This window comes from Alexandromys fortis, unplaced genomic scaffold, assembly GCF_014885135.2.
Source record: "Alexandromys fortis isolate MF-2015 unplaced genomic scaffold, M_Fortis_MF-2015_v1.1 scaffold_165, whole genome shotgun sequence".
In the NCBI taxonomy this organism is placed as follows: Eukaryota; Metazoa; Chordata; class Mammalia; order Rodentia; family Cricetidae; genus Alexandromys; species Alexandromys fortis.
The window spans coordinates 3,402,362-3,416,972 of record NW_026068038.1 but is presented as its reverse complement, the minus strand read 5'-3'; the positions used below and the strand labels follow the sequence as shown (position 1 = coordinate 3,416,972).

At 48.1% G+C, this 14,611-nt stretch overlaps 1 protein-coding gene and 1 non-coding gene across 2 annotated transcripts; both read right to left on the bottom strand.

Annotated features, from left to right (window-relative positions):
• Positions 1–8,324: 8,324 nt before the first annotated feature.
• On the bottom strand, positions 8,325–11,128 carry Rpl13 (ribosomal protein L13). The gene is made up of 6 exons (XM_050165158.1): positions 11,107–11,128; positions 10,781–10,890; positions 10,553–10,694; positions 10,183–10,356; positions 9,668–9,724; positions 8,325–8,525 (listed from the first exon to the last, which is right to left on the bottom strand). Exons 2-6 carry the CDS (start codon positions 10,882–10,884, stop codon positions 8,367–8,369), a joined length of 636 nt encoding a protein of 211 aa, XP_050021115.1. The 5' UTR covers positions 10,885–10,890; positions 11,107–11,128; the 3' UTR covers positions 8,325–8,366.
• Positions 10,412–10,497, bottom strand: LOC126515567 (small nucleolar RNA MBII-202). The gene has a single exon (XR_007595871.1). It is a non-coding gene; the product is annotated as a small nucleolar RNA MBII-202 (small nucleolar RNA).
• Positions 11,129–14,611: the final 3,483 nt, after the last annotated feature.

Below are 14,611 nucleotides of genomic sequence, written 5' to 3'. Positions count from 1 at the left end.
CTGCTGGTCTGCAGGAATACACAACAGAATGTTGTATACATAATAAATAAATATTAAAGAAAAAAGAATGAGAAACTTAAGCAAAGAACCACACTCTGAGTAGATACCCAACCCTCTCAAAGGACCAGCAATGCCAGCAGAGCCTCCGCTGTCTTCAGCAGGATCTGAGGGTTGCTGGCCCTTGGGAAGTTCCCAGGTCCCCAGCCAGACTTCTTGCCTTGACATCACGACTTGAGTTCAATTCCAAGCACCCATGTCAGGTGGCTCATCCACCTGTTACTCCATCCACGGGTGTCTGATGCCTCTGGCCTTCTCAGGCACCATCACTCACATGCATATACCCACACAGAGACACAGATTTTTTTTTACATACATATAATTAAAAATACAATAAACTATCGAGGCAGTGGTGGTGCACACCTTTAATCCCAGACTCAGGAGGCAGAGGCAGATTGATCTTTGTGAGTTCAAGGCTAGCCTGGTCTATAAGAGCTAGTTCCAGGATGGGCTCCAAAGCTATAGAAAAATCTTGTCTCGAAAAACAAAATAAATAAATAAATAGACCTGAAAAAAAACAGCAGTGTGTTCAGGAGCTGGTCCAAAGTCACCTGCCTATCTGAGGGGTTCAGTGCTTCACCCTGAGTCTGGTTGAACATTTCCCTTACAAAAGCACAGCTCTGGGACAAGTGCAGAGGGCCAGTCAGAGAGAGAGCTCAGAAGACTCAAGCAGCTTGGGAGCTGAAATCCCAGACCAAAGGTTTTAATCAACCTCTTGGAAGCTAGCTTGGTGTTTGCTGGCTCCTGGTGGCCCTGACTGCTCTAATAGAGAAACAGACAGAAACTGGGTGACAGGCTGGTGTTCTCGCAGCCCTAGTCTACTTGAAGCTTGGGCAAGTGCCCCTGCCTCAGCGCCAGGTCAACAGCCCAAAGGCCCGGGAGGATGAGGCATGCCCTGCTTCCCAGCACTAGGTAGCAATGAATTCCTTCTGTTCCTAGCTTCTGCTGCCTCGGGTGATTCTGCTAGCCAGACACAGGAAATGAGATCTCCCTTCAAATATATTTTGTTATTACCATACAGGAAATAACACATGTCAGTGCTGAAATGTTAAAACACTGATAACCGAGCAAAAAAAAAACATTTTAAATTGAGCACCCAGACATAAACACCATTATCGTTTTATATTTATCCCTCTAGGTTTTTAAATGCAAAAATGCTTCATTAGTTGATAGGGTTTTGTTTGGTTGGTTGATTTTTTTGTAAAGGAAATTTTGTTCTCTTTTTATTTTGTTTTGTATTATGACTCTTTGCAGCCTTGGACTCCCAAGTGCTGGAATTAAATGTGTGCACCACCATGCCTAAGGGTTTTCTTTTTAAAAATATTTTATAATTTTATGTGTGAGTGTTTGCCGGCTTGTGTATGTACACCATTTATGTCTAGTGTCCTCGGAGGCCGGAAGAGTATATTGATCCCCTAGAACTGGAGTCACAAACAGTTGTGAGCCACCATGTGGGTGCTGGGGACTGAACCCAGGTTGTCTACAAGAGAAGCAAGTGTTATTGGGGCTGAAGAGACGGCTCAGGAGAACCTTATCTAGAGGACACACGGCCATTGGTACCTCTACTCCCAGGGTATCCCATGCTCTCTCTGGCCTTCTCGAGCTCTCCTATGTAGCACACAGACACACATGCACACAAAACACTGATACACATAAAATAAATTTTAAAAATTAAATAAAATAAATACTATTCCTTTTAACTCAGATATAATTGCAAACTATAGGAAACAATATAGCAAAACATGTTTTATGTGTTTATTTTATGCACTTGAGTATTTAGCCTGTACGTGCGTGCAAAGTGTGCCTGCTGCCCTCGGAGGCCAAGAGAGGGTGCCATATATCATGGACCAAGTTGTAGGCAGTTAGTACAAACCACGGCCATGTTGGTGCTGAGAACCAAACCCAGGTCCTCTGCAGGAACAACAATGCTCTCAACTACTGACCCTTCTCTCCAAACCTCTTATGTGATTTTTTTCCCCAGTATTTTAGGTAAGTATCAGTAGTACTATTTATTTTATTGATTTTTTTTTGAGACTTTCATCCATGAACTGGGTGGTGGTGGTGCACACTTTTTTAATCCCAGCACTTTGGAGGCAGAGGCAGGCAGATCTCCAAGTTTGAGGCCAGAGTGAGTTCTAGGACAGCCAGAGCTACACAGAGAAAGCTGTCTTGAAAACAAACAAACAAACAAACAAACAAAGAATGCCAGGCGGTGGTGGTGCATGCTTTTAATCCCATCACTCGGGAGGCAGAGGCAGATGGATCTCTGTGAGTTCGAGCTCAGCCTGGTCTACAAGAGCTAGTTCCAGGACAGCTAGGTCTGTTACACAGAGTAAAACCTGTCTTGGAAAACCAAACCAAACAACCAAACAAAAACCAACAAAAAAACAAAAACAAAGAAAAGGAAAAAAAAAAAAAAACAGAGAAAAAGAGAGAATTTCATACATGAATACTGTATTTACATCCCTCCCGGCTTCTCACCCTCCAACTTCTCCTGTGTCCTCCCACTCCCTCTCAAATCCATAACCTCTTCTTTAACTTTTTGTTTTTCGAGTCAGGGTTTCACTGTATAGCCCTGGCTGTTCCGGAACTCACTCTGTAGACCAGACTGGCCTCAAACTCACAAAGATCCACCTACCTCCCGACTGTTGGGATTAAAGGAGTGTGCCATCAGCCAGGTTTTCTTTAATTATTATTGTTACACACACACACACACACACACACACAGCCTGAAGAGTCCATTTTGTGCTGCTTGTATGTACACGTGTTTAGGGCTGACTGCTTGGGATGGGATAACCTATCTAGGGTCTTGTCCCTAGAGAAAACTGGCGCAATCCTCTGGCCTGTCAACTGGTGTTGTCACTGAGCACATCTTGTCTAGGTGACAATGTTGTAGACGACACTATCTCACAGCAGATGTCCTGTTCTCTGACTGGTACAGTCTCTCTGCCCGCTACGCCATGATGTTTCCTTAGCCTATAATGCTCCCCACAAGATGCCAAGACTAACAAAAGCCCCAGTGCCAGGTGTGGGAAGCCCCCCCCCCCCCCCCCCCGTGTGTTGTTACTCAGAGGAGTCGAAGACTCCCTAGATAATACAGGCGACCGCAGTTGCTCTAGGCTGCCTCCCAGAACTTGAAGGTAAGATCCTACTGCTGAAGTCACTGGGTTTGGAGGGACTGAACTGGACCTGACCTGGAAGTCTCTTCCCTGAGGACTAGCTCTCGTAGTGTCCAAAGGTGCCATGCGAGTGCCAATGGAGAAAAGCCATCACTAGCTTCCCCGAGCTATAAAGTCTACTAACTGCAGCAATGACCAGCACCGGAAAATGTCCCCAGGGGTACAGCAGTGACACTTGTATTTTTGGGTCACCAGCTGCCGTTTAATTATACTTAAGGCTCACTCAGTAGGAAGAAATTCATGTCTGGTATGTAAAACCAGAGAATTATCTATTCTGATGCGGTCAGGCACTCTAAAGATGATACTTCCACTGCCACGTCCTTACACCAGTAGTTTCTAACGGCATTCTAAACTCTTACCCTTGCACCCTCAGGTAGTGAGGCTCTCAGCTCTTACCAAAGAAGCTGTAAGTTGCTTCCTCCTCCTCCTCCTCCTCCTCCTCCTCCTCCTCCTCCTCCTCCTCCTCCTCCTCCTCCTCCTCCTCTTCCTTCTCCTTCTTCAATTGTAGAGACCATTATAGGAATCCACAACTGGTCAAAATAAAGAGAAAAATAAAACAAAATTGCATTTGTTACTGATGGAGTCTGGTCCTTCTCCTCTGAGGGATGTGCCGGCAGGAACTCACTCAAATTTTAGTCTCCACTGTACAGAGAAAAAACTACATACATATTACTTAACTACTGCTTGCACCAAACAAATTGCGCCAAAACACAACAGTGAGCCTGCCAATGAGGTGCATGCCTTTAATCTCAGCACTTGGGAGGCAGAGACGGATGATAGACCTCTGTGAGTTCAAGGCCAGCTTGGTCTGCAGAGCAAGTTCTAGGACAGGCTCCAAAGCTACAGAGAAACCCTGTCTCAGAAAAATATAAATTAAATGAATGAATAAATAAATAAACAAACCCTACACACTATTCTTTTGTTCCTGTGCAAGAAGAACCTTGGCTTGAGGTACCAAGTCCAGCCTCTGTCACCCTGAGATGCAGTGGGAGAAGACTGCTTCCAGGATCCCTCTGGTGGCCAGGCTGGCTTCCCTAGGGTATGTAATCTAAGATGAAAAGGGGAAGATTGGGGGGGGGGGGAGAAGGGGGGGATCGAGCTAGATGAGGATAAAAAGGACAGCAGAGGGAGAAGAGGAAGGAGAGAAGATAGAGGAGGGAAGGAAAGGAAGAGGAGCCCCAGACAGCAGCCGGTCATTGCTATATCCCACCAGAAGCCACGTGGCAGGACTCCTCTGCAGGAGGCGCCCTCTCAAAGCTAAGACCACTGGGCAAAAGCAAGGGGACCAAGAGAGACTGGTGCTGAGGTGGCAATGGCCACCAGTGTGGGCAGGAACAAAGACCATGGGGCTGCACACTCAGGTGGGCTCTAGGTAATGGACGTGCTGATTTTAGTCTCTTGACTTATCTGGAGCTTTGATGATATTCTTAGCAAGAGCTGTCCTGGAGTGATGTCTGGATGCTTCTCTCCTCTCTTTTGGGTCCTTTTCATCAATAACCTAGTTTTTTTCTCCTCTTCACAAATTGTCCTGGTGGAATGTTTTTACATGAACCCATTCCAGGACAGAGAGAAGTAATTTCTAGGATTTGGAATACAGTCTTGCCCATACCCTAGTACATCCTTTGCTTCTCCACTAAATAGACTTTTTAAAATTTTTGATACAAGGGCTGGAGAGGTGGCTCCGTGGTTAAGAGCATTGCCTGCTCTTCCAAAGGTCATGAGTTCAATTCCCAGCAACCACATGGTGGCTCACAAACATCTGTAAGGAGGTCTGCTGCCCTCTTCTGGCCTGCATACACACACAGACAGAATATTGTATACATAATAAATAAATATTAAAAAATTTTTGATACAAAGTCTCACTACATGGACATGGCTGTCCTAGAACTCATATATAGACCAGGCTTGTCTCAAATTCAGAGATCTGCCTACCTCTTCCTTCTGAGTCTTGGCATCAAAGGTGTGCTACCACACTGTTAGACTATGTGTGTGTGTGTGTGTTTTATTTTTCTCTCATATATTACATCCCAACTGCATTTTCCCCCTTTACCTCCTCCTAGTCCCTCACCCTTACCCCAGCCCATATGTTTTACTTTTTTATTTTTAAAAATTTATTTATTTATTATGTTTACTGTGTTCTGCCTGCATGTATCCCAGCAGATCTCATTACAGATGGTTGTTGAGTCGCCATGTGATTGCTGGGGATTGAACTCAGGACCTCTTGGAAGAGCAGCTAATGCTCTTAAACCTCTGAGCCATCTCATTAGCCCCATTATTTTTTAATTAATTAATCTATTTATTTTACAAACCAACCAGTTTCCCCTCCCTCTTCTCCTCCTGTTCCCTTCCCCCACCTCTTTTCTTCCCCCTCCCTTCCCCTTCCCTGTTCCCCCATACCCCTAGTTTACCAGGAATCTCATCTGTTCTCTTCCCAGGAGATCCATGCCTCCCTCTTAGAGTCCTCCTTGTTATCTAGCCCCTCTGAGAGCCCCATTAATTTTTTTTTTTTTTTTTTTTTTTTTTTTTTTTTTGGTTTTTCGAGACAGGGTTTCTCTGTGGCTTTGGAGCCTGTCCTGGAACTAGCTCTGTAGACCAGGCTGGTCTCGAACTCACAGAGATCCGCCTGCCTCTGCCTCCCAAGTGCTGGGATTAAAGGCGTGTGCCACCATCGCCTGGCCCCATTAATTTTTAAATCAAGAGATCACTTACATTTTGTTTCTGTGTATGGATGCATTTGCATGTGTGGGGACAACTCGCAGGAGCCAGTTCTTTCCCTGAATCCTGAAGGTCCTAGAATCAAGCCCAGGTCATCAGTTACAAGGCTGCATCACCACACTCCGGCTTTCTATGTGGCTTCTGGGAAATGATTTCAGGTGCTCTTACAGGCACTTTACCAGCGGTGGTGGTGGTGGTGGGGTCTCTCTAGCCTCCTCCACGCTTGAAACTACTGCATAAGAGCCAAAGCGGAGAGTACACGCCTGTATTATAGCTGAGGCAGCATTGAGGGATCAAGGCCACAATGAACTCCAGGCCAGCCTTATGCCATAAAACCCTGTATCAAAACAAGGAAAAGGGCCCAACATCCAAGGTTGAGAGCTCACAAATGTCTTTAAAGGATCTTTTAAAATGTATTTGTGTGTTTTGTCTACATGTATGTTTGTGCACATGAGATCGTCCTGCTTGTATAGGCCAGGAGGCAGCTCCAACCTGGAACTGGAGTTGTAGACGGTTGTGAACAACTGTATGGACGTGCTAGAAATTGAATTCTGGTCCTCTGCGAGAGTAGCCAGCACTTTACACCGAGCCAATCTCTCCAGCACCTTCACAAGAGCCTTTAACTCCTTTCCAGGGGATCTGATGCAACCTACAGTCTCCCAGTTTATTACATCCCTCAACAGGCCTGTCCACTCAAACAGATCCTCTTGCAGAGGATCAGTGGTTCCCAGCACCCATGCGGTGGCTTACAGCAACTTACAGTCCATAGTGCCCAGACTCAGGAAGGCACATACATGTAGAAACGGATGCAAGGAGTGGTGGCACACACACCCGTACCAGCACTTGGGAGGCAATGACAAGCCGGAGTCTCCAGCTCTCAGGGCTACCTACATAACTCACAGGGATCCTCCTGTCTCTGCCTCCTAAGGGGGAATTAAAGGTGTGCGCAATCACTGCCTGCTGAGATTAAGAACACTTTTAAAACCGAAGGGAGCCAGGGGCAGGTGGGTCTGAGTTTGAGGCCAGCCTAGTCCACACAGCAAGTTCCAGGAAAGCTAGGCTAGAGTAAGACTGTCTCAAAAAAGGGGTGGGAACAACTTTAAAAGAACTGCATAATTTTTAAATAGTCTAAATGGCTCATCACTCTCATGGTACCAGAGCTGTAAAAATGAAAGGATGCTCAGCTGCACTCACAAGCTGGAATCAAATTAAGTGCTCCTCACGCTGGAAATGGCCTGGTGGGTGACTTGTTCTTAAGAGTTTGATTCCCATTACCCAGATGGCGGCTCACAACTTTAACCTCATTCTCCTCTGTGGACACTAGATTTATACACAGTGCGCACACACATACACAAAGAAGGCTTAATACTCTCATATATCAAGTTCCAAAAGAAATCTTACAAGTTTTCCAAATTCGCAAAAAATGGGGGGGCTTTCTGCCCCCTTGTGGTCACTCAGAGTATTGATGAGAACCTGCCACTGGTAAGTCTCCATCTGTTAGTCTAATTAGGAGGGAATGTTACTTCCCACTTAGGGTTAACAAATGACCAAACCTAATGCTTAGTCACACTGATCAGCAAGGTGGGCTCAAAGGTAAACATGTTGCACAGGACCCTTCCAGACCACCCTGATCCCTCAAATGTGAAATGGCTTGTTCATAAGGTGCAGCCGCCAGTGTTTGGTTCACTGCTTCACGTTACAAGGCAGGCACTTGGTCAACCCCAATCTGTCTCTGGGGTTCTCCCTGGTATTTGTACACCCTAAGAACTACACCAAGCAGGTCAGAAGGGGGCTCACAAGGCACCACAGCATCAGAACAGATGGAAAGCACCTTGAGCCAGGAAAAGGGCAAGCTACAACATCCAGATGCCAGCCTTTCACAGGACTAAGGGAGGTGAGCACACCACATCTATTGACGTAGCAGACTGTGGGCCACCCCAAGGACTGACATGTTAATTAATGCAAAGAAACTGCTTTGCAAAAAACCCAGAAACTTACAGGGTTGCAGTGTTCACCATGCAAGATGCCTGAGATCAACAGCTGGTATCAATAGGCAGCCTTCACCTCTTCTGTGGCTAGCCGAAACTCACAATGATAAAATACAACAATCAGTGAGAAAATGGAGACCGTACCCACTGGAAATACCTTCTAACCCAGAAGAGCTGATAAAACACAAGCCATTGTTCCCAAGAAAAAGATGTGGGAGAGACTGGAGAGATGGCTAGAAATTAAGAATATTGTCTGCTCTTCCAGAGGACTGAGCAGCAGCTCACAGCTGTCTGTAACTCCAGTTCTAGGGCATTCAGCCTCCTCACAGACACACAGGCAAATACCAATGCACTATAGTTTTAAAAAAGCTCACAAAAACCCAGCTTTTGCTTTATGGAAAATTTATTGCAATATTCCAAAAGCACATCACTTTTTCTTCTCAACATCCTGCTCTGCAGCTTCCTTTGCCCTCTTTGCTCGGATGCCAAAGAGCCGGGCGTTGGCCCGGGCCATGCGAAGACTGGCAAAAGCCTTGAAGTTCTTCTCTTCTTCCGTAATGACTCTGGCTTTCTCCTTTTTATAAACCTGGAAGACAGAAGTCAAGGTAGCTCAGAATGCAACCTGTCCACAGAACTGTGATGCTGCCTCAACTCTAAGGAGCTACAGAGGGCTTGGGCACACATGGAACCTGAACCACCCTCTGGGATCAAGTAAGTTACCACAGTACCTGCAAGACCGAGGTAGGAGGATCCTAGTTTAAGCCATCTTAAACTACAAAAGCAAGGTCTACACCAGTTTTGGCTTACACCCTACTCAGAAAATAACTAGAGCCACTGACTCCACAAAGATCATGGTGTGGCTAGCTTTATGCCAACTGGATACATAGAGGGAGCCTCAATGGGAAAATGCCCCCAAAAGATTGGGCAGTAAAACTGGTCAGTGGTGGAGCCCAACTTTAATCCCAGCACTCAGGAGGCAGAGGCAGTGGATCTGAGTTCGAGGTCAGCCAGGTCTAGAGTGAGGAGGACCCAGGCCACTGGGAATGGCGGTCCTGGTTCTCTATCAGCACTCTCACCATAGCCTCTGCTCTTTACTACAGGCTCCTGCCTGGGCTTTGTCAATGATGGACCACAGCGTGAAAATGTGACCCAAAATTGGCTTTGATCGCGGCATTTCACCACAGTAACAGGGATATTCCACATCCCCTTCAGACAAGAACAAAAGCACCTGCCCCAAGCACTCACTAGCATTCCAAACAAGGAATGATAATTTAGGGTCAAGCTAATTTCTAAAAGCAGTCAAGGCCATCCCTTAAAAATATGGAGGTTTGCCAGCTAGTGGCAGGTGGGTCTGTGAGCTCGAGACCAGCCTGGTCTACAGATTGAGTTCCAGGACAGTTTCAGAGAAACCCTGTCTTATAAAACAAAGCACAGGAGCTGGAGAGATGGCTCAGCGGTTAAGAGCATTGCTTGCTCTTCCAAAGGTCCTGAGTTCAATTCCCAGCAACCACATGGTGGCTCACAACCGTCTGTAATGAGGTCTGGTGCCCTCTTCCGGCCTTCAGGAATACACACAGACAGAACACTCTACATAATCAATAAATATTAAAAAAAAAATAAAACAAAGCACACAAAGACTGGGGGGTTGTCTCCTTGCAGCAGCCTCCACAACCCCTTCCAGCCACCAATCTTGTCTAAAGCAGCACCCGAGTCCAAGTGTCTACTTACATTCCGGATGGGCATCACAGGTCCTGTTAGCTGAGTGGCCAATTTAAGTTCTTCAGCCTGTTTTTAAGAACAAGAAACGTTGAGTCCAGCTTCTTTCTCGTGCCTTTTACACTTGCTATGTGTGAGCTTTGCTCCCGAGGAGCAGGCTGCCTGGGCCTTTAACACTCATTCCATGGCCCCTATGGCTTACTAGAGGGTCCTGCTCGAACAAATCTAACCCCACTTTAAAGAAGTGCACATCAGACAAGACACCCATCCATCCCTGTTAAATCGTTTTACACTTCTTCATACTATAATACCGTAATTGTTCCTGGATAACCCTTGTAGGGGGGCATTTAGCCCCCAGGTCACTGAGATGAGAAAGCACAGGGGCTCACAGCCGGCCCGCAGGACTCATTTCCCCGTATGTGCCAGTCCCCTCATCTTTGCACGGCTACCACCTCAGCTGAGCTGGATCCAGGCACACAAACTCACCTACGCTGAACCCCACCCCACCCCGAAGGCCGAGTACGCACCGAACTATCTCCCTTCTTTGGAGCGGAAGGCTTCCTGGGGAAGAGGATGAGCTTGGAGCGGTACTCCTTCAGGCGCTGCACGTTGGCCTGCAGGGACTCGGTGGACTTGTTTCGCCTCCTTGGGTCCACGGAGATGCCGATGGTGCGAGCCACCTTCTTATGGATACCAGCCACCTGTCCAGAAACGGAAGTGGGTGAACCGCCTCGAAGGCCCTCCCCTGCTGCCCCTGCCGGGAGAGCTCGGTGCCCTCAGATGGAAAAGGGTTCAAAAGTACTTTCATCAAGACAGTACAGCGATTCCGGAGAATGTCATCATTGCACCGAGCCCACCACGCGCGCTGAAAGCAGAGACCCCGCCGACCTCACTCACCCTGAGTTCCTCCAGGCTGAAGCCCCGGCCAGCTCGGACCTTGGTGTGGTAGCGCACTGTGGGGCACCTCACGATGGGCCTGATGGGTCCGGACGCGGGGCGCGGGGCAATGCGGCGCGCTTTCGCCTGCCGGGCCTTGCGCCTGCGGGAAAAACACAAGCGTCACCTCTGCTCCGCATGCGGCACGGCAGCCCCCGCCCCGGGAACGCGCGAGGCCCGCGCCCGCACCTGCGGATCTTGCGTGCCGGCTGGTTGAACCAAGTGTCCACTCGCCGCTGCCAGTCCTTGTGAAAGTGGGGCTTCAAGATCATGCCATTCCGGCTGGGCGCCATGGCTGCCTAAGGCCGCGAGGGAGAGGAGGGCGGCGGGTGAAGGCCAGAGTCCCGAGCTCCCGCCCCGAGTCCTCCCGCCCCTGCCCGGGCTCCGGCCCCATGCCGTCGGCGCCTCGGCTCCTCCATAGCTGCGCGGGCAGCTTCTCCTCGCCGATGGCCGCGGAGGGAGCCCGATGGAGCCCGATGCGACACGATGGTGGCGGCCCCGCCGTAGGGACTCACCTCCCGTGCAGGAGAACGGCCGAGCGGAAAGGACCGAGCGCCGCAAAGCACCCTGGGGTTGTCGAGAGTCCGGCCAATCCCGAGCACCGGCGCCCTCTAACCAATCAGAACGGGGAGTGGAGGAACTGGCGTCATGCGGACCCGCCCGCCGGCGGCCCGGCGCCTCGCTGGCCGTATGGCGACTGTTTCTTTGCTGGTTCCCTACCTCGCAGGGCTTGTTCCTCTGGTCTGCTGAGTCGGAGGCGCCCAGATAGGAAAACTTAAAAGACCCGCGAATTAAAGTCCTAAAACTCCTTCTCCCTCCTGGGTTCGGTGTTTTTTTTTTTTTTACCCACCCACCCAGGAACGGTCTTTCCTCTCTCTTTTTTCGAGACAGGGTTTCTGTAGCTTCGGAGCCTGTCCTGGAACTCGCTCTTGTAGACCAGGCTGAACTCACAGTGATCCGCCTGCCTGTATCTCCTGACTGCTGGGATTAAAGGTGTGCGCCACCACCGCCCGGCTCTTTATTCTTTTAAGAGCTGTGGTCTCTCTGTGTTGTCCAGACTTGCGTACAACTCACGCTTCCTCGGAGCTGAGATCACAGGCGTACACCACCATTCCCGGATTTTTTTTTTTTTTGAGATTTTAATTTTTTTTTACTTTATGGATATGAGTGTTTCAGTGACTCACGTCCGCATCACGTACATGCAGCGTTCAGAGAGACCGGGAGAGGGCGTCGGATTCCCGGGACTGGAGTTGTGAGTTGCCATATGGCTTCTGGGAGTGAATGACCCTCTCTGGAAGAACAAGCAGTAACTTGTAACTACTTAGCTGTAACTACTTAGTAACTGCTTAGCCGTCTCTCCAGCCCCAGCTCCCCATTTATTTAGATGAGCCCTTTACCCCAGACTTAACTATTCGGGACTGGCTGTGACCATATGTATATATTGCGTTTGTTCAGACAATGGCAGCGGCAACGAACCATGAAGCAGCCAAGGCATAGATACCTATCCTACATCTGTATGCTAATAACTGTCTTTATTACTCCCCACCCTTAATTAAAAGGTTTCATCCTGATGAAAGTTCCATCATAAGAACTGTAGAAATGGAGCAATAGTTAAAGAGAGCTATCAAGTTTGAAAATGCTAAAAATTTTATAAAAAGAGCTATACATTTTAAAAATGTTGGGCCTGGTGTGTCATGGACCTGTAATCTGCTATTCTAGAAACAGGCAGGACATTAGTAATTTCAATGCTTTCTTGGGCGACTTACTGAGACCATCTTTCAAAAAAAAAAAAAAAAATAAAGTCTGGCAGAATGGTTCAGCGGGTTAAAGGTGCTTACTGCCAAGTCTGACCATTTGAGTTGGACTCCTGGGACCCACCCACATGGTGGAAGGAGAGAATTGAATTCCCCAGGTTGTCTGCTGAGCGCCCTCTGGTAAGTACCGTGGTGTGCTCACACGCATAGAAAATATAATGAAAAGATGACCGAGGATGCAACTGAGTGCAGAGAACTCGCCTGCTATACAGCAGACTATATTATAATGATTGAGACTCTAGGTTCAATCCTCAGTGTGTGTGTGTGTGGGTGGAGGCCTGAAGTTGATGCTGGAGATGCCCTCCACCTTATTTTTGGACAGGGTCTCTCATTGAACCTAGAACTTCCCAATTCCGCAAGACTGACTGGCCAATCCCCTCCAGGGATGAACTCCAGGGGCTACTCACACCTTCAAGGCTGGCAGCAAGTTCCTTTGCTGAGCCATCATCCCAGCCCGGAGAAGTATTTGTTGAATGAATGCCTTGGTCCACGGTACTCATTTCTTTGAATGAAAGTCCCTTTGCCTGTGTTTTCCCAGACCCGTTCCTGTTAACTGCCAAGTACCTGGCTATCTCTAACCTCAGTGATGTTTCCATCTCCACCACCATCTTCTCTTTCTGGACAAACAGACTCAGGTCACTACCACTAATCTAGACCTGCACCTGTGTTCCAGCTGCAGCGCTGCTTGGGACAGTGGTGGCTGTTAGGGGTCTGAAACAGAAACATGGCTTAGAATCTAGTTAACTGAAAGGAAGTGCAGCTGTGCCCTTAAGTTTCCTCTGCTGCATAAAACCGAGATGGACACAGAAGGGAACGGTTATGCAAAGACTTGGCTGATGCAGTTTTTTCAAGCTCCAGCTCCTGTTCTCCTGGACAGAGAACTCTACAAACGCAGTCCTACCCAAGGGCTTGTTGGATGACACCCTTGGAGGAGAGGCGTGCTCTGTACAGGACTGCAATCTCCTGCATGACTAGCCTCAGCTTGTTATTGCTGTGACTTGCTCATTCCAAACAAGCTGTTCCTTAAGTGGCTCCTTCTGTCCAGTGCTTACTGAAACTTAGGTGTTTGGGAGCATCAGGAAATTCCAGCCTGATTCAATAATAAGCTTTCTTGGTATTCATAATCTGGAACTCCTTTAATCACATAACTAATTCTTTTTGATTTTTTGTTTGTTTTTGAGATAGGGTTTCTCTAAGCTTTGGAGCCTTAAAGCTTAATTTATGATAAATGTTTTGCCTGAACGAATATGTATGTGCCACGTGCAGTGCTTGGTACCCATGGATGTCAGAAGAGGCACCTGGTCCCCAGGGACTGCAGTTATGAATAGCTCAGGCCGCCATGAGGGTGCTGGGGAGTGCCCCTAACCACTGAGCCATCTCTCTAGCCCTATTTTTTTTTTTTTAGACCAGGTCTGGGTGGCGCATGCCTTTAATCCCAGTACTGGGAGGCAGAGGCAGGCGGATCTCTGTGAGTTCGAGACCAGCCTGGTCTACAAGAGCTAGTTCCAGAACAGGCTCCAAAACCACAGAGAAACCCTGTCTCGGAAAAAAAAAAAACCAAATAAATAAATAAATAACGCCTTTAATCCCAGCACTCAGGAGGCAAAAGTGGATCTCTGTGAGTTCAAGGTCAGCCTGGTCTACAGAGTTCCAGGACAGGCTCCAAAGCTACACAGAAACCCTGTCTCAAAAACCAAAAAAAAAAGAAAAAGAAAAAAAAAGCTAGGTAGATGGGACTGTTTCAGTGGATAACAATTAATATTCCTTAAAAACGGCGGCGGGGCGGCGTGGGTGTGTGGACAAACACGGGATAGACGGACGCAAAGGAAGAGACGGACAGGCAGCTCCTACGTGGGTGCGTTTAATGGGGAGAGGGGAACACGATAAGGGCGGGGCGTGCAAGACACACAGGGGGGGGGGGGGGGGGCGAGAGAGGGAGAGAGAGAGAGGGAGAGAGAGAGAGAGGGAGAGAGAGAGAGAGAGAGAGAGAGAGAGAGCAGAGAGTGGGGAAGAGACAGAGAAGCAGAGAGGTGGAAGGGAGGAAAAAAGAGAGATACTGTTCCTTGGTCTCAGCTCCACTGAATATGGTCATCATGGCATCAGATTGCTTAAATAATGACGAGTTGCACAATGCAATGACTGGACAGCACTAGAAGCTTCTAGAATCAACCAACCTTTCCTAAAACAGCCCACTTGCATTAATGCA